The sequence below is a fragment of the Aulostomus chinensis genome, chromosome 4 (genome assembly GCF_037954235.1).
Source record: "Aulostomus chinensis isolate RoL2024-O1b breed Wild chromosome 4, RoL_Achi_v1.0, whole genome shotgun sequence".
NCBI lineage: Eukaryota > Metazoa > Chordata > Actinopteri > Syngnathiformes > Aulostomidae > Aulostomus > Aulostomus chinensis.
This window is the reverse complement of record NC_141323.1, coordinates 18,210,934-18,231,303: the sequence shown is the minus strand read 5'-3', so window position 1 is coordinate 18,231,303 and position 20,370 is coordinate 18,210,934. Positions and strand designations below refer to the sequence as shown.

The window sequence follows — 20,370 nt, the reverse complement described above, 5'->3', positions numbered from 1 at the left end:
ACTTCTTGTTTTGAAAGGTAAATGTGTGCCCGTGGTCAAAACCTGATTTTACTGTGTGGCGCCAAGGCTGAGATGACTGTGCTTGCCGATGTTGTATCAGCAGTGACACAGTTTCAGACACACGCACAACTTGCTGATCTTGGTCAGTTTGTTACTTGGATAATGGCATGATCTTTAAAAAAAAACAAAAAAAAACTTCTTTGATGTCAACAGTGCTTACCTGAAAGCATTTTTAGATATGGGTACCTCCCTGGAGAAAGCTCACCCTATCCCCTCCCACTACATCTTCCAGGTATCCCTATATATTGATCCACAAAGTCAGAAAACAATGTCAAATTCTTTCAAAACACTTGTGAAAATGCAGCAACCATCAAAACAGTTTTCTAAACTCAGGAGCGAATCCTCCACCACTCCCTCCCTCCCTCTCTGTATACAGGGTTTTCCACCTCTGTCATGTGACTTCCTATTGTCCTGTGGTCATAATTACTTCATACACTAGATGGCACCAGTCCCTGACACATACGCATTCACCCTTTTATATTCGCAACTTCTTACCTCCCCATAGACTGCAAAAAGTTTGGGAATCCTGATACTTTCTTCCTGCTGAAATGTACCAACCGTTCATCAGATGAAAATATACCACAGCTCATGAGCTCAAAATTTTAATAGCCTAATTCCAGCCTTCCTTGGAGACGTGTTTGATGCTAAAACTGTTGATTTCAGGTGTGTGAATGCCACCCATGTGTTGTGTGATGTGTGAACACGGCGTCTAATTAATGCCTCGTTTAGCTTTATTTATGGACCTTTAGGATAATTAGGGTTATGATTATGGTACATTAGGTGGCCTGCTCAAGGGCCTTTTGTTGATTTGTAGGGGGTATTTGGAAAAGGTTATGCACAAGCTATTGCTTTCTGTTTTATGTGGCACAAATGAGCCATTTGCTGGTGTGTATCTCTCACTTACTGTGATGTAAGAATATATTGTACTATACTAATGCATTTTTTTTCACTCTCATAGTGCCCTGTCATCATTGGGATTACTAGAAAAATATTACCAAAAGTTGCTGGGCCAAAGAAGAACCCATTTCATTTTATTGAGGGGGGAGGGGGGCTAGACATTTTCATTAATTTCTAAGGAAATATTACATGGGCCTAGGTGGAGATTTGTACTCTACAGAGGACCCGTCTGGTTTTTAATTAGTTGATCTCACTGAGCCAATTCAACACTAAACATTAATTGTCTAATTTTAATCCTGGTCTTTAGCAAAAAAGAAAAACCTGCACATTGTCCTTAGACTTAGAATAAACTTAATTAGAGAAATGTTCTTGTCCTTAAACATTTTTCAGGCAAAACTGTAGACGCACATCGTGAACACATCTAGAGGAAAGGCTGATAAGGGTCTGAAAGTTACCGGGAAGAAATTTGCAAAAAAACTGTGTATACTGTATATGAGGTCCAAGAAAGTTCCACACTCGTGAATGAGTAATATCAACCTAAAACTGTGCAAAATCACACACAAAATTAATCCAATGGAAAGTTTATTGTGGTGACAATACTAATATTAGGTTATAAATCCTGAAAAGAGGAGCATTCTGAACAGGGATGGGTATTGTTAGGATTTAATCAGAAGTATCGACAACGATCGAAGCCTTGTATGAGTCCCTGTGACAAACTATCAGGGAAGGGTCAGGATGTTTTGGAATACTAGAATATTCATTAAATGTACTTACAAAATTGAAGGTTTTTGTTCCTCCTGACTCTTCTTGACATTCTTAGTTTTGTCAGAGCTGCAGTACAGATAAAACTGTCGTGGCACATGTAGTAAAAGATTGGCATTATAAGTTTTATCCTCTCTCATGATTTCCTATCCATACCCAAGATCAGTAATGTATGGACAGAATTACACAATAGGGAATATAAACAGCACAAAACAATGATGCAAAATCTGCTTTTGAGAGCATGATTGAGGTACCCTGAAGCAAGGCACTTACGTCTAGAAACACTCCTGGAGGATTTTCAGTGGAGCTAATGGAGTTATGCAAGGAATGACTTATTGCCAATGGCTTGTTGTTTGCTGTTGCTTAAGGCACACTTTTGAATGAACACGAACCCCCCCCCCCCCCCCCCCCAAAAAAAACATACCTCACAAAATTGCAGATAAGGATGTTGAAATACTTTAATCTGCTTGATGCCTAATTTAACTTGATAGTTTAAATGCTATCTGCACCATTTAAATTAATGCTCTCTGCCAGAACCCATTCAAGTGTCAACTTCAATTAACTTTTGTTTAATGTTAAATCTACATCTATTGTTTACGGTTGCCCAAAGATCTGTGAAAAGTCCAGCACATTGACTCCTAATTGGATCCATCAAGGCATTTAGTCAGTCACTTGGTTCCATGAGCTTTACCCCTTTTTATTGGTTTTTGGTTGGTATCACTTCACCCTGCAGAGCACAAGGTTTTGACTGAACTAAGTAGAATCAATTCCATTATTGAAGCAGGTGCCTGAATAACTTCAGAGCGTGATGGGAGTTGTGTTAGCGTTACAATCCACAATTAACACTGGGACATACTCAGCCAGACAAGATGCAAAAAGAGCTAAATGTCAAAACCAGAAAGGCTGCTATTACAATATATTTCTCTCATTTCATTGCAACTTGTGTCCATTTTATGTATTGCTTATCCGTTAAGGTTCGTGGGGGGGGCTGGAGCCTATCCTTTCTGACACTGAGGCGGGGCAACACCCTGGACAGGTCACCAGTCTGTCACAGGGCCATCTGGAGCAATTAGGGGCTCAATATCTTGCTCAAGGATACTTCAATGTGGTCATCAGGGGAAGTGAGGATCAAATCTGCGATCCTTCGGTTGCGAAACGGCCACTCTACCTCAGCCATGCCGCCCAGTATCTTATGTCTTCTTTATGTTTTTTTCCTGACACTACTAAAATGTGCTTATGAAGAATATTCCACATTATAATATTTGCAGGTTATAAAATAAAGTGGCAATTATATATAGATTTTTCTGTGGGGTTACAAAACTGGGATTGCAGCCAGATTTTCTAAAATAATGAGAATAGTGCGCCCTTCTCTCTGCGGCAGTTGTGATTTTATGCAATAATAGATGTTGCTGGGTCAAAAGTTGTGTTCTCTTCTCTGGATTTATAAAGGTTACTGTCATTTGTGCAGCTATTCCTTGGATTAAATGTCACATTAAAGGCAGTGTTAAACAAAACAGTAAGTTTGATGAGCAGTACTTTAGAGAGAGAAACATGCCTGGCACTCAATAGATTTGACACCCTGTTGCCTTAAGCAAGTAGTTTTTCCCATATGCATTTTGCTTAAACCGTGACCTGCTTAATCACCACCTTGTATGTGCTCATGAAATCAATAAGATATGGCCTCAAAGCATCCAGATACAAGAGTTAGAGCAAGTAAAGTTAGAATGCTTTTTAATCCCTCGACTAGCTAGAAGAGCTGTACCCCGCCTCTGGGGAATGTGGCTGTACAAGATTGAAGGAGAACTGCAGCCAGGCAAGTGTGTTCGGCAAACTTTAACCTCATAATTTTTTGTATTTGGAATAATACACACATAAAGAGTAATGTGTGTGTGAGGCTGAGAAAGTTGTGCTTGTAGCAAGGGACTTGTCACCATAGCCAATATAATGAACCCTGTATGTGTTATACCCCCTCAGTTCTGCAGTACTGTTCAGTGACCATGATCAAACTGCAGCAAACAAAACAAACCAACCACCAAGATCACCAAAAACCCCCTTAGTTCTGGACTCCCTGTCATTAACACTCCAAGGGTGTACAAGGTCTTAGTTTAGACTTGCCTGCTGAGTCAATAACGTTAGCCACCATTAGCAGTCACTTTAGCAACAAGTAAAGCCCTCAGGAAACGATGCAGATTCCTTCAAGTTGAAGCAGACCGCTCGGACAACATGAGACAGAAATATTTTCTCCACAATTTGATCCAAAGCTTTATCCAAATAGTAGATTTGTGATTAATCAGTGGGAGGAGAAGATGTCCATATTGTCGTGTATATTTTACAGTGAGATTTGTCCTCTGCATACTCTACGGAGCAGTGAGCCGTTGTGTGTAGCACTTAAGAATCCTTAACTAACCAAACTTACATGAGTTGGTGAGGAAACCAGAGCAGCCTGAGGAAACTCATGAGAACTTGCAAACTCCCCACGGGACTTGAACACAGGACCTTCTTGCTGTGAGGCAGCAGTGAACGTCACTGTGTCTCCAAAAAAAAACACTATGTTGGCAAATGCCATTCAATCTTGGATCTTCTTGGTTGATAGCAGTGGCTGATGTCAATATGTATAATAAATGTATAAAGAAATAGATTTTTGTAATTTTTTGGCACATATTGTTGAATAGATGGGAACTAAAAGGGTTAAAAAGGCATTTTTCAATTCAGCTTGACTTTAAACACACTATTTGTCTGTTTGCCTTTTCTTCCTCTTTCTCCACACACTCACACACACACAAACAAGAAACACCACAAACATGGACACGCATACAAAACACCCCATAGATTTCTAGAACTCTGGATTAGATTTCATTTCCAGGACCCCATTAATTCCTTATGGATGCTCATATTGATTGAAGGGCCTCTGGTCTTGTTAATGCAACTCTGCACAGATGGATTTTGATTCCATTTGTGTTGCCTGAAGGTGTCTTCTACTACTTATAAAACATGGGTGAATAACGACGAGAGAGAGTGAGAGAGGCACTTGGGAGGGGAAGAAGAGAAGAGGGTGAAAAAAAGAGGAACAGGGAAGGAGAGGAGGACATAAAGAAGGAGATGAGAACGGGGGGCAAAGAATGAGATAGGGCAGAAATAGGAGGTAAGGATAAAACAGGAGTGAATGATTAATTGGAAAAGATAAAGAAACATCTAAAAGAGACACTGAAACAGAATTAATACCACAATCAATAAATGATGCGTAACTTTACTTTTCACAAGCTAATTATGCTAATGAATCATGACATGAACCTTCACAATAAATCACAATGTGGAGCTCGTGTGTTTCTGTGTGCCGTAATCAATGTTGGTCTGTGTGTGTCTAGGCATGTATGTAGGGGGGAAAGTAGGGCATTTATTATGTATCAGTATCATTTTCCAATTTTATTGCAATGCAGAGCTATAAACAGCAAAATAGTGACATGTTGACCCATAAACGGGCAAGTTGAGACACTGTGCGGCATGAGATGTCACATGGGATTGTGTCACAAATCACACTCAAATTCATTGTCAGGCTAAAAGTGTTTTTATTTCAAATTCAAAAAGGTATTTAACTTTCAAGATAGTATTTATTTGCGATTTGTCAGTTGTTGACCTTCATCAGGCAAACAGTTTTTATCAATTAGAAGCCAGCGTATGGGAGTTCTTTTGCAATTTTTTGGTCCATTGTCCTCCTGTGTCTTACTTCATAGATTTGCAAAGAGTTCCTTGTTCTTTATTTATGATTCAAAATTTAAATCAGCAACAGATAATATGACTTTTTTTGTCATGAATGACTCAACTGTAGAGCGTGGCTAATAAACTCGAAGTATTATTTTTTAAAATAAAAAAGTGACATATTACTATATACAGTAATCACCATGCAACAATATGACATGGTTCCCATTGGAGACTTTTTTTTTTTCTTCATCCACTTTTTTTTACCTTTTCCTCATACAAGGAAAGGCCATTATCAGTGGCTCTGAGGATGTCAAGTTAGAACATGTTCTTTCTTTAGCAACTTTGCTACCAGGGTGTGAATGGACTTAGAGGAGTCATTGTCAGGCTGAGTGCCCTTTTACCTGTCTGATGGTCAGCCTCTCCCTTCCATGTCTCCTTTCAAGCATTTTAATTTTCTCTTGTGTTTCCTCCTCCTGTTATTTTTACCTGTCGTGGTCTTTCTATCATCTGCTTTCCCTTCCTGCTGGCCACTGGGGCCAACACAATTTCTCAAAATCTTTTAAAATAAGTTCAACCTTGTGTCATTTACCCTCTGACTGGACTGAATGGACGCACGCGTAGCACAGCTTGCCATTCAGTTCAAAGACGGTGAACTTTGACCGCAGCATCCTGTGATTTCACAGAAACAGTGCACTGAACCCAGCGGCGAGCCCAGTGCAAATCAAGTTGGTTGTCCAGGGCTCAGCGGGCCTGACAGCGAAACAAGGAATCATAGCAGAGCGAGCTTACCGGGTCTGTTCTCAGGTAGCATGTGAGAAAATGAGAAGGAAGAAATGATAGGGGAGACGCTGTGGAGAGAATCTGGGGTTAAAAAAACCCAAAACAAAACAAATGTGTAATATGAAGAGAAAGTGTGGAAAATACGAAAGATAAGCAAAAAATTTAAATGGAGGGAGTGAGGCACAGGAGAGCAGAGGTAACGGAGGATTATGCATTTAATCTTTTTGTATCTTAAGATCATTAAAATGTTTTCTTCTTTAAATTGGGTACATTTCCACTGATAAATTAGAGATTGTACTACAAGAAGGCCAAATACTGAAAACCAAATTGACTTGTTGATGATCTTTGCTTTCCATTTAGAGCAAGCTTGATTATTATGGGATAGCTTCAACATGTACAGATAAAACACCATGATGCAAATCAGTCATCCTCAACTTTTGATTTATTTCAAAATGATGGCAGGTAGATGCAACATAAGATGAATGCTTTAAGGGCGTGTTTTTTCTTTTCACTTGTGCAACAGATATTTAGGCATGTATTATCTCAAATGATTACAATCAGGTGAAATATGGCTACGGTAAATGTAGTAATATATATAAATAAAATGTTTTGTGTGTGTATGTGTATATCCTGCCCTTTTTGTCTAACTCTTCATATTTTTGTTTCAGGTTTGGAAAAAGTTGGTCGCAATTCCAGCTACGAACAAGAAGGGAAGGTTCAGTTTGTCATGGATGCTGTGTACGCTATGGCCCACGCTCTGCACAACATGCACCGGAAGCTCTGCTATGGTTACCCTGGTCTCTGCCCCCGCATGGCCAACATCGATGGCAAAGAGCTGCTGGGCCACATTCGTGCTGTCAGCTTCAACGGTGAGATTTCTTTTGAGTGAATACATTCTGGTATATATGGTTTTCTTCCATATTCAAATGGACTCAATTTTCAAGGTAAGATGTGTATTCAAAGTAGCTCTCCCAGTAAAAAGTATTCATTTGTGGATTAAAATGTCAAAACATTTTATTTTAGAATTAGCATATTTTGTAGTAAATGCATTCAGATACTGCAAGATGCATTTACTGACACATTTACTGAAAAAAAATGTATACAAGCTCTAATTCATGCTCATAGAATCACAGAGAAGCTAAGTTAAAATCTCTCAAAAGCGAAAATCCACTTTCAGATTTCTACCTTCTCTGACCTCATAAAACTTATCTTCAGCTTTATTTTAAGTTGAAAGTTTCTTTTCACTGACACCTGTTCCTCCAGCCAGACTAAAATAGATGAACCCAATGAGATGTACAGTAACTAAAGATATTTGGAAGAAGCACAAGTTTAAATGATTCTCTACAGTTCATTAAAGGTAGAGTCAATGGCATGGTTAACTGCAGCTTGTAAACATCACTCTAATTGGGCAACTCCTCCTGGACTCAGCGGCACCAGAAGATTCCCCCCCTTGCCACTGGCAACATGAGCAACCCCCACCAGGCACTGCAATTACCTATCACCAATCAGCAAGCACAAGCTTATTGCTGGCTTGCACACACTAAACATGTGCGAGGACAAGCGAAAGACCACGATAACCACAAGCTAGCATAAGCTCAATGCCTAGGATGGGCTAAACGACAGTTCGTATGAACTAAACACTGGCTAGGACAAGATAAACACTGGCTAGCGCAAGCAAACTGGCTGCAAGAATACACTTAACCCTGTCTAGGACAAGCTAAACATCAGCTAGAACAAGCTACGCGCCTGCGAGTACATGCTAACTCCCAGCTTACTTTCTATCCTCTACCTTTACATTTAAAGCAAAAAGAATGTCTCATTTTTCTTCTCTAGCTCAAAATCCCAGTCAGAGACACCTACACTACTTTACAGGAAACGTAATATTTTCAACATTTCAACCTTTTTCCTGCAACACAACAATGAAGAGGGCAAATGTGATTAATGCTTAACTTGGAGAGTAATTCTGTAGTGTTTATCCACCTCGACACAACTAATTCGACTCTAACATGAAGACTGCTAAACTCAGCTCATCTTCTAATTTGTCTAATCCTTAAAAGCATGCTATGTTGCATTTCTCCCTCAAAATTAAGCTATGCCACTCTTCCCCTTAACATTTCCTCTGTTTATATTTTGTTTTTCCTCTTCTATCACTGCAACCTGTAGTTCTCAATCTTTCATTTCCTCTTTCTCTACTATCACTTCCTACACCCCTGACGAATTTAGGTGAGCAGAAAACATTTCCTCATTTCCTCCTAAATAATATCAGACATCTCATTTGAATATTCTGTTATTAATCCTTTTCCCACTGATGCTCTCCTGTACCTGCTTCTCCGTCGGCCTTTTCATTTCCTGTGTTCGTCAAATATTGTTTGGAATATGAAATAATATGATAGAGAAATGAAGTCACATTGAGAGGATTACAAAAAAAGCTTCCCTGATTTTAGATTGAAATATCTGCGTAGGAATGCAAAAATATGTGAGAGTTTGTGTTGTGTCTACCTGTCTGTCAAAACAAGCCAGTGCAGTTATTAGTCTTTCATACAGCTACACAGAAAAGGTGTGGTTTTCTGTTATTGCTGGCTTAGAGGGGAGAGAAATCCCCCCCGTAACACCGAAATCTCATTTATCCACCTGAATCACTGAAACCCATCCTACCGACTCAAAGCTGCTATGCAAAAATGGGCTGTGACTGTGCAACATTTTTGAAAGAGCATAAAAAATTAGCTCATAATAATATAACATTTTGATGTTGAAAAATGGACTCCTACATTCACTCAAGAGAAGGTATTAAGACAATTCAATCAAAAAATGCTGGAATTTGAATGCTGCCAGAATCACAAACCCACCTATTTTAGATCTCTATAGATGTATAATTCACTCATCAAAGAAATGAAATTCTTAAAATAAACTAAAGTGTAAATAAATAATTTTCATACACGCCACTTCCACTTCCAGTATTTCTGGAGAATGAAGGGAAAAGAGAAGGAATAATTTAAGAGTAAGGAGGGCTGCTCTTTTGGCAGGGAGCACTCACGTCTGACATATAGGATCTTCCTACCGGCTCATCTAGCAACACTTGGCAAACCATTTAAATCAAAGATGAAATTGACTAAAACATGGAAAAGAAAAAAAAAACAAAAAACCCTGAGGATTTTCCCTTGAGCGATAAAGGAGCCAGTGAGGAAGCTACGGATTTTACCGCAGAGTGAGCATGAAGTAGACAGACAGTCGTCAGACATCACAAATATTGGTCCTCCTTAGCTCTTTTACCATAGAGAATAGCAGGGAAAAACTTTTAGTGCACAGTATCAGTCTTAGTTCAACTTCTAAATCATGTTTGAGTACATTTGTTTGAACAGTGATATAAGAGGAAATTAAAGAACAATGACACCAATAACACCGGTTCATGTGTTGACATTCGGACCCATGAGCACTCAGTACTTGTCATTACATGTGTACTCAGTATACCAATCTTCAAACTCGGTCTCCATGATGAGCTCAACACCATAATTGTAAAGTTTTGTGACTTAAAACCATTCGGGAACACTTCTGTCAAAAATAGAACTTTCCTGTGATTGACTTTAATTTGATGGTACAACTCAGTTCTGGGACTTCCTTTGGATAACTAAAGGAAGAGAGAACAGCAGCCAATACAGTATGTAAAGGAGGAGTGGAGGTGGGTTGCAAAGCGGCATGGAGAGAGGAAATAAAAAAGACAGCATTGATGAAGACAGGCTAAGCTAGCAACACAGCTTTTCAGGGATATGCCATACAATGCTAGTTCCACCCACTAGCTCTTCACCCTCGCTAGGGTGCTGGAAGGGGCATGGGAGTTTGCCCAACCAGTCTACTTGTGCTTAGTGAATTTGGAGAAGGCTTATGACCGTGTTCCCAGGAGCACCCTGTGGGGGGTACTCCTGGAGTATGGGGTGGATGGCCCCTTACAAAGGGCCATTCAGTCTCTTTACAGGTGGAGTGAGAGTCTGGTTTGCATTGCTGGCAGTAAGTTGGACTTCTTCCCAGTGAGGGTTGGACTCTGCCAGGGCTGCCCTTTGTCACCGGTTCTGTTCCTAACTTTTATGGACAGAATTTCTAGGTGCAGCCAGGTGGTGGAAGGGTTCGAGTTTGGTGGCGGGAGGATGTCGTCTCTGATTTTTGCGGATGATGTGATCCTCTTAGCTCTCTTAGCTCTTGCTGGGGCAGTTTGCAGCTGAATGTGAAGCAGCAGGGATGAGAATCAGCATCTTGAAGTCTGAGGCCATGGTCCTCAGCCGGAAAAGGGTGGCCTGCCCACTCCTGGTCGGGGAGAAGTCCTGCCTCAGGTGGGGGAGTTTAAGTATCTCGGGACCTTGTTCACACATGAGGGTAGGATGGAGCGGGAGATTGACAGACGGATTGGGGCGGCAACCGCTAAGTCAGTCCATTGTGGTAAAGAGAGAGCTTAGCCAAAAGACAAAGCTCTCAATTTACAGGTCAATCTACGTTCCAACCCTCACCGATGGTCATGTGCTTTGGGTAATGACCGAAAGAACAAGATTGCAAATACAAGCGGCCAAAATGAGTTTCATCAGCAGGGTGGCTGGGCTGGCTGCTGCTCCTCCATGTTGAGAGGACTAAGTTGAGGTGGTTCGGGCATCTGGTGAGGATGCCTCCCTTGGGAGGTTTTCCACGCATGTCCAACCAGGAGGACGCCTTGGGCTGACCCAGGACACACTGGAAAGATTATATCTCTTGGCTGGCCTGGGAACGCCTCAGGATTCCCCCTGAAGAGCTGGTGGAAGTGGGAGAGGACAGTCACTTCCTTGCTGAGGCTGCTGCCCCCATGACCTGGACCTGGATAAATGGGAGACAATGACAGTGCTAGTTCCACCGTAGCTAGCCTAAAAATCTGCAGGACATTATAAAGCCTACATCATATTTTGTTCCTAATTGTCTTAAGCTCTGAAAAATGAATCAACACATGCTGATGACAAGTCATATTCAGATATTACATTAAAACATTTCTGATCAAAAATTAAGAATCCAACAGTGTTGTGTGACTTCTGCACCTCTTCTCATCTGCTTTTTGTCCACAGTTTTGTCAGGTCATTTCCTGTTTTTCTCTCCTTTTTCGCTCTTTATCCAAAGAGTTTTTGTGTTTTTGTGTTTTCACCACTGGGTTGAGTGCATGGTTCATCGTACCAATTGAGCAGTCCATCTCTGTGCCCTGCATTCACCTCCTGTCAATCAAATCCAGATCAAAAGGGGGCCCAAGGAGGAATAAGACCAAATTTAGGTTCTTTAAAAACCTCATAGATTTGTTGCTTTTAAAAAAAAAAGGGGCTGGCAGGGTTCGAGACTAGACGAGATCTATTGTTTGAAAATGTTTAGTATGACTAAAACTTAAAGTACAATAAAGTAAGCATGGACCCATGTTGGCAGAGGAGAGTGGATCTGCTAGACTATGTTTGTTTTTTGTGTAATATGTTTCAGCTATGGCTTTTCCTACTTGTAGGCGTCATATAGCCGTATGTGGACAATTAAAGACAACCCACCCCCCACCACTACCACCACCGGACCTGTATCTTGGGGTTTAATGAAAATTCTGCTGTGTGTCTATTCTGGATATACAGTAAAGTATATTTCAGCTTTTCTCTGCTGTTTGTGGGGCAGAAGAGTGATGGGGTTTTTTTGTGGGGCTGTTGTGGCTACACTTATCCGGGGTTGTATATATTGACTGAAGACTGCAAGATTTAAAGCTTTCAAGCCCACTTCTTTGTCTGCGACTATGTGTAACTGCCTGAATAAATTTAAGCATTCCAATTAAAAGTTAGTTATGCTATCGATCTGTTTACATGACAGTAGCAACACTAAAGAAGAAAAGAGGCAAAGATGGAGGTAGGTATCTATCTTTGGGTATGTCTGTGAAGGGAATAAGTAAAAGTTTCTGGAGCATGATCGTCCTTTCTCTCTGCTCTTACTCGATCTATACCAATTCACCTCTCTTGCTGCATGAGAGAGAACAAGACAGAGCAAGAGGGAGGGGATGATTTAAAGTTGTTAGGGCACTGAGCGTTCTCCTTTTGGATCTGCACCAAACCAACTTGACTTACAAAGTGAAACCTAACAAGCAAGCGTGACAGAAAAGAAAAGAGAAGTGCAGAGAGGCACGATCGGGAGACAAGGAATGAGATCAGAAGTTGATTAGAGTATTCCCTGGTTGGATTTTCAAGTGGACGTTCTTCCCCTGTGGACGGCCAACACACCCCCATGGTAACACGGTTCATATTCATTAATATTCATGGCAGATTGCATTCAAAAAATGGGGATGCAACATAAAAATAAGATCCTTCCTGTTAACAATGGTTTAATCTCCCGTGACAGCAAGATAGAACTTGCCTGCAGAAGTATCACTCAGCATTCAATCGTGTTTGCAAACTCTGTTTACTTACTTTAACGTGGCTGTTTCCTGTGACAGCCGCATCAGAAAAAAAATTGCAATTAAGCATCAGTTTTACACATTACCATTTTTATAGCAATAGAAAGAATACATCTCCATACACAGAAAATATTCAAAATAAAATAAGAGCTTGCCATTTTAAATCACCTACTAATTAGCATACAAACACGCACATGCACACAAATAAACAAGGACTGGTGCATTGCAGAGTGAGGTAACAAAGCCTGGTGCTGCGGTGACACACTATGCTGTCCACTTTTTATTTGTCTGAGAGTTTATTGGCTTCTTCAGGCAAACACACATTCCTGCTCAGAAAAAGCATGCCAAGTACTGCACATACACATACACAGCAGTGCTATCCTTAACAGTGGAATTCAAAACTAAACCCTTTCACAAATAATTACATTTTTCAGAATGTCAGTACGTTCTTAACAGCCTCATTATATATTTAAGGGGGGACTGAAACAGTTAACGAAGGAATTTGACTAATTTTTTTCCCCTTTTTTGTTGACTTAAAGCTGATTAAAACGTGTTTCAGCTCTATGTTGAACCATCATTGTAGACTATCCGCATTGACCCACATCATTCTGAACATGTGTGTTCTGTTCTGTTCTATGCTAGTTTGTGGGTGACCTTCTATGCAATTGTCTTGAGTTTTATCACGTTCTTTAAAAAAAATGGAGGCTGAAGTGGAGCAAATCTTAAATACTGGGCAAGATGTAATGTTCCAAAGTTGACTGGCTGTCGCTATATTTAGAATGGGGGGTTGCGGTGGGGATATATATATTCCTAAACACACATTTTATAAAGATTCTCTTGAATATTGTTCAGAACCATCCATCCATCCAGCTGTTCATCATCTACACTGCTTGTCTTGTAAATAGCCATTCATCTAAATCACCTTGCAAGATATCATATCCGTACCATCCGGGATCGCCACTAAAGAAAGAAGCAATCATTTCAGCCAGGAGACAGTGACGTCAAGCTACATTGAACAGAGCAATCAGCAATCATAGGACAAGAGGAGATGAATAGGATGTGATTCATTTGCTGAATCAGGGATGTCTGCCTCATTATGTCCTGTCTTCTACAGATACAGAACTGAGGAATTATTGACCCATTGCTCTTATTTCTAACTGGATATGCCCAATAGAGTTCAATAGCTTAGAAAATTAACCTGGCAAAGAGAAAATAAAATGTCCCGAAAGACTACACTAGAAATTAAAAGTCATCTAAGCAACCTTGACACACACTCACACTCTCTCACACACACACACACACACACACACACACACACACACACACACACACACACACACTGAATAAAACAACATTTGTGTTTGAGTTGTGTGCTCAAAAAATTAAAAGATTGCATTTGTGTTGCTGTCTTTTGGTCCTTAGTAACAAAGCAGGCAGCGGAAAATTGATTCAGATTGCGCTTTTGTTCAACTAACATATGTTGACACTAAAATTGAATTACTTTTAGTTTATCTGGATAAATTCACATTTATTTCCTAAGAACTTTATTGCCTAACCTAACCCAACCCTAATGAACAGTCTTTTGCCAATTGGAGATACGTCTTTTGTCCCGAATTGCACGTTCCATCCCCAATTAACTGGCTTTCAGTCTGGTGTGTTTTGCTGAAAGTGCCTTAACAGTGCCACACAGATTAACTTTCAATTCACATTCCGCCTGCTCTGGCAGTTCTAAGTACATTCCAAAGAGGCTTTTCAAAATGAAGACCTTGCTAATGTTTCTTGCTCCATCACATTTTTTTCTCTCATATCCTTACTCTCCTTCTCTTTTTCTCTCTTTCTCACTACCCGTCATGTTGACGTCCTTGACTTGTCTCCTTCTTTTTCTAACTCACTCTTTCCATTATCTTCCTCTTAGCGTCTTTCTCCGAAGCACTCTCAGTCTGACTCCCATGTTCAGACTCTCCTTGCTATTTCCCCTCAAGTCACAGACTCACAACTACATGTTGCTTTTGCCTTTTCAGTAAGGCGAGATCCATTTTAATATTACTTGGGTTTAATTCCAAAGAGGCATTAGAGGATATTTCATCATGGAACAATGACCTGAATATATAACGAATAAAGAAGCATATGTGATACAACTTGGCGAAAATGTAAATATTGAGTGGGAAATCGTCTTCTTGATGAGTCACCGGGAATATTTAGAATGGTGAGAGACAGGAAGTAAGGTGCTTGGTGTAGATCTCTGGGACCAACTGAAGTAGGGATGTTGATGGGGAAGCAGAGGGTTGCATAAATCTTAACAATAAAGATAATACATTTTATTTGTATAAACCTCTAATATAAAAAAAATGCAGCTCATATGACTTGCAGTCACCAAAAGGCATTCATTTCTTAAATTATTTCACGTGCTGTGATGACCCATTTGTTCGTCCCGTGTGCCACTTAACATAGTTCGGTACATTTCTTTTAGTGAGACACTGGGGCATTGCCAACATTCTTAACTATTTATATTTATTTTAACCCAAACCCTGATCTTTTCCAAACCATAATCGAGTGTTTTCAATTAACTACCAGGACCTTGAACACATGAGTGTCAAACCGATCGTAAGATATTAGATTTTCCACTAAAAATAAAAGAAATCTTGAGCATTTTGATTGCAGTTTTTCATTGCTGTGATTTGCAGCTCAGACCAGTGTTTGGCAGTGTGCAGAAAGAGTCAGTCCTCCACTGGCCTTGATGTCATGATCACAAAGTGGGAGACAGACACGCTAGCCAGGAGCAAATACCCACATCAGTTATTGTGTGTCACCAGTAGGTATCTTACTGTACTAAACCAATGTCATTTGACTGGCTGGTGAGACTCTAATGAAACAATGAAAATGTTCAAAATTAAAAAATATTATGTTCCTACATTACCTAGTTCTAACATAGACTGACTACGAAAACAAACCTTAGCATATCGCTAGATTGTAAAAGGAGATTGTTTGCCTTTTGTTTGATCGTTGCTACACGGACTCACAAAACATTGTCTTTTAGTCTATCTTTCCCAAGGCCTAATTTTTCTTAGTGGGTGTAGTTTACATACAACAACTGTGACTGCTTGTGTCTCAGCATCCACCTTCACGGAATAATGGGCACTTATGTATAAATTTTGTAGGATTGACATCTGACTAACATGTAATTTTTGTGTTGTGGAGTCAACAAAGAGTTGTGACAAAAGAAAACTTTCAGCTCAATCGTGTCACTGCAGGGTCGCTTGCCAAAAGACATTGCCATGGGAACCAACTTGTAATAATTTGAACAGTTGGACTTGAAGATGATGAACTCCAGACCTGGCAGGGTAACCTTTAGGGAGGAGAAGATGCAGGGAGGGGCGGTGAGGGTGAGAGTGGTGCAAGGGAACTGGAGGAAGGGGGTTAACCAGCCGGTGGATGATGAAGCTTGCTTGCTCATAGTGACCTGGGAGAAAAAAGGACAGTAGCGGAGGAGGTACTGGCTTGGGGATGATGAACTTGGCTAGGCACTAATGATCTCAGGGAGGAAGAGTGAGCAAAGGTTTATGGGAGCAGTGCGTCTACCTGGGCATAATGATCTTGGAAAAACATGGAGGGAATAACATATGGAGATGAAGTGAAAGAGAGATATAGCTGGGAGAGATAGGGAGGAGGGGTAAAGGACAGACAGCTGGGGTTGCACAAATGCCTGGTTTTGGCTGAATGGAGTTTGCAGAGACCAGGCAAGCATAAAAGACAATGAGAGCAAGGGTGTTTAAGGGTGGATATGTAAAAGATGAACTTTGCAAAGCTGAAAACTTCAGATAGGAGGAAAGAGAATAAAGAATAATTGAAATACAAAATCTGTGCAAAGAGAAGAACCGAGAGAAACTAGTTAAAAAGTAAAAATGGTAGAAAAAAAAGTAAAAATGTTAGCATGAAATTCTTAAGGACCAAGTAAGTAAAATGACCTCCAACAGAAGTAGAAGAAATCCAGAGAGACAGATAGATTGTGGCGGCCAGAATATATCAAACTTTACCAGGGCATGGTGACCTTGAAGCAAGAAAACAATAAAAAGGATAAATTTGATATCATATATTGTATCATATTAGAAAGTAAAATATGGGTGGGGGTGTCTTAAACATGTAAGTGAGCTGATCCATATTTAAGAGATGATAGAGGAGACAGGTAAATGAGGAAATAAATAGTGAAATAGTGCTAATGAAGTCAAGATGCTGAACCTCTGTGGGTCATGGTAACCTTGGGAAGGAAAGAGACAGAGAGCTTTAGCTCAGGATAAAAACTAGAAGCAGTGGAAATGAAATCCATCCATCGTCATCTACCGCTTATTCCTTACTAGTAAGGGTCGCGGGGGGGCTGGAGCCTATCCCAGCATCTACGGGTGAGAGGCGGGGTTCACCCTGGACAGGTCTCCAGTCCATCGCAGGGCCAACACACAGAGACGAACAACCATTCACACTCACAGTCACACCTACGATCAATTTAGAGTATCAATCAGCCTAGTCCCCAAATTGCATGTCGGACGGTGGGAGGAAGCCGGAGTACCTGGAGAGAACCCACGCAGGCACGGGGAGAACATGCAAACTCCACAGAAAGATCCCGCGCCCGAGCCGGGACTCGAACCCGGAACCTTCTTGCTGTGAGGCCACAGTGCTAACCACTGCACCACCGTGCAGCCCGGAAATTAAATGTGTGGCTATATGTTAAGTTGTACATTATCATAAAAGCATATAAATTTAGATATTAGATTGACCATGAGCATAAACAGAAAACAGTAATTTTTTTTATTTCAGGCATGAGCAAGGCCAGCGAGCTATCTCATCTTCATCCAGGCTTCACGCTAAGCTAATCACTTTTACTAATTTGTAATTATCCATAGGGGGCGGCATGGCTCAGAGGTAGAGTGGCCATCCAGCAACCGAAGGGTCGCTGGTTCGAGCCTCACTTCTCCTTGTGACCATGTCCAAGTATCCTTGAGCAAGATACTGAACCCCTAATTGCTCCTGATGGCCTTGCGACGGACTTGTGACCCATCCAGGGTGTACCCCGCCTCTTGCCCAATGTCAGCCCCCCTGTGACCCTTAACAGATAAGCGGTATGGAAAATTGATGGTTGGATGAATGGTAATTACCAATGTAACTGTGAGCTGTGAGGAGCCAAATGTTCAGATGTTTTCTGCCATGTGTCTGGCAACATAAAAATGGTATTGTTTGTGAGACTTTCGGTAATTTGTCGCTGTAATTTATTACAGCGACAAATTACTTAAAGTATCACTTTAATTGAGTGATGAGCTAAGAAATTAATGCTCATTAGAAGCCAGAAATTATAAATAGGATTGAGTGAACTTAGCGTTTTTGGGTGTGTCTGTGGACGTTTGGAGCCATGGGCCTCATGCCTTCATCAAAATTGCAAGGCCCCCCCCCCCCCATTTCATGTTGAGGCTTTGCTCATGACCATATTGCATGATTGCAGTGATGGTTCCCTGCTTAGCTTAGCTTAGCTTAGCGTGAAGCCTGGATGAAGATGAGATAATAATGAATTATTATTAATTCATTTTATTTGTATTATAACCCTTAATTTAACCAAACAAAACAATATTGAAATATATAATTGTCCAAAGAAGAGAAAAGAAAAATCTTGACATGGGACACATGCTGGCAATGAGTATAGCATAGCGAGTTGTACTCTTTAAACAGCACTATATCTGCTCGCTAATGTTACATGGACACATTGATCAAATCTGATGCTAATCTTACAATTATGCACCAATATTTGTGTATAACTTTTATGAGATTACAGATGTTTCACAAGAATGTGTTGCTTGTTCAGAGCTAGGCTAATCTTCCTTGCCTCCACTCACGCCAAGCTAATCAGACACAAAAACACACACAAAATACAAAATATTTCGACACAAAAATTCCTTTGTCCCCCTTTAAGTGAATCTCCTCAATGACCCAAAGAAACAGTGTGGATGGAGGTCAGAACATGAACTTACTCTATGCACTTTATTTGCATTACAGTGATGTCTTGTATGTAGCAGCCTGAAGTACATGGCAACAAAATTTCCCTTGGGATGAAATAAATGAATCTTGACTCTTGACACACGTGCACGCGAGTGTGTTATCAACCCTCTCGTAGTGTGTTTCAAGGAAACAATGAATGAATCCCCATTTGTATACCATATTATTTTTTTCTCACAATATTACAACAATGAAATTGTCATTGTGCCCCGTTTGTGTGATCATTTTGATTATTGAGACACATGCACATACACACACATGCACTCCTCAGTCCCATATAATCTCCTACTTATTACCTGCTGTTCGCTTATGAGCAGCAGGTAGTAAGTAGAAGATTGACTTACTGTCCAGCCTTGTACAAGTGGTACCACCTTGTCTCACCTATTAGTTCTCTCCTATTGTGTATGCCCCCTGGGAAGCCATTCATGTCATGGTTGGTGAATAATGACAATGGAGGCTGTTTTGAGAGATTGGCATTTTATATTCCAGTGTATTTATAAATGTAGGCTTTATTCCTGCATTTAATCTTTAATCGTCTAGTATTCTTCTCATTATCTTCACAGCATGATTCATTTTTACTGCTGCAATGGACTAATTTCAGCAAGGGGATCATTTACTGAATACAATTTTAGATAAGGAGCAGAAGGCAATTAGACAGAGAGCCAAAATGAACACAGTAGACAGGCTGACATGTATCCACAAAAACAACCCAGAATTGGAGTTGAACTGAGGTTGAGGGATAATGTGGAATTGCATATTCTAAGAAGCCACTAGCTCTTGACATCTGTGCAGTGATAGCAAATATATATCACATATATGTTGTCAAGAATTTGTTGTTGATTAGATTTAGCCTTGTCTTTAATCTCGAATCATACAAACACAACGAATATCCTGACAGTGAATACAGAAACACACTCTTATCCTCTGTGTCTGTACACTATTCTGTTTGTGCTGTTATCCACAGGAATGGATGACAGTGGCAATAAAAATGCAAGGAGAAATATATATTAGGGATGGATAATGGTTGATATATAGTGTTGTGGAACCAATTTAAGAGCCTCAAGAACCAGTTCTTCTTTTTCTTTGCTCCCCTCTTCCCTTTGAGGACCATTTGGCAGTGCAGCTGCTCCAGAACCTCCTCCACCTTTGTAGCTCATCCTGGCTTCATCATTAGCCATGTGCTTTTGCAGGGACTCCATCGTCAGGAAAAAAAAAACTCATCTTTCAACATTTGAAGCTACACATTTTCATTTTGCTGGGCGTCTTTTTGTTCTTTGACCAGTCCCAGCTCCAAGGAGAGCTTCCACCGTTCTGCCCTGACCTTCTCTAATTCACCTGCAATAGCCTTAAACTCCTGCTTTATCTTGGGAGCAGCAGTTCAGTGCTGCTGGAGCTCTGCATATGGACTGTCTGCCTCCTGAGCAGAAGTTGCCAGCTCTATCTTTCTGTTCTGCATCTCCAGCTTCAGGGCAACAAAATCATCTTTAAACATTCAAAGCTGCACATTTTCCTTTTGCAGAGCATCATTTTGTTCTTTGAGTGGTTCCAACTCCAGGTGGAGCTTCCACAGCAGTTCCCTGACCTTCTCTAACACATCTCTGGCAAACTTGATTTCCTTATTCTTATTAGAAGTTTGCTGCTCAACCTTCTGAGCACAGTTTGCATGATTATTTTGCAGAGCATTTTTTTCTTCTCAAGTTCCAACTCCAGATGGAGTT

General features: G+C 40.5%; 1 protein-coding gene across 5 annotated transcripts in view; it reads left to right on the top strand.

Moving 5' to 3' along the window:
* The window catches only part of grm8a (glutamate receptor, metabotropic 8a), a 308,183-nt gene that overhangs the window by 239,762 nt on the left and 48,051 nt on the right, over positions 1-20,370 (top strand). For all 5 annotated transcript variants that reach the window (XR_015112503.1, XR_015112502.1, XM_086202203.1 and 2 more), the window contains exon 7: positions 6,867-7,067. Coding sequence is in view for 3 of the 5 variants with exons in the window: in XM_086202203.1 (XP_086058329.1) it covers positions 6,867-7,067 (201 nt within the window). In the remaining 2 variants the exon portion in view is untranslated. The remainder of the gene's footprint in view (positions 1-6,866; positions 7,068-20,370) is intronic.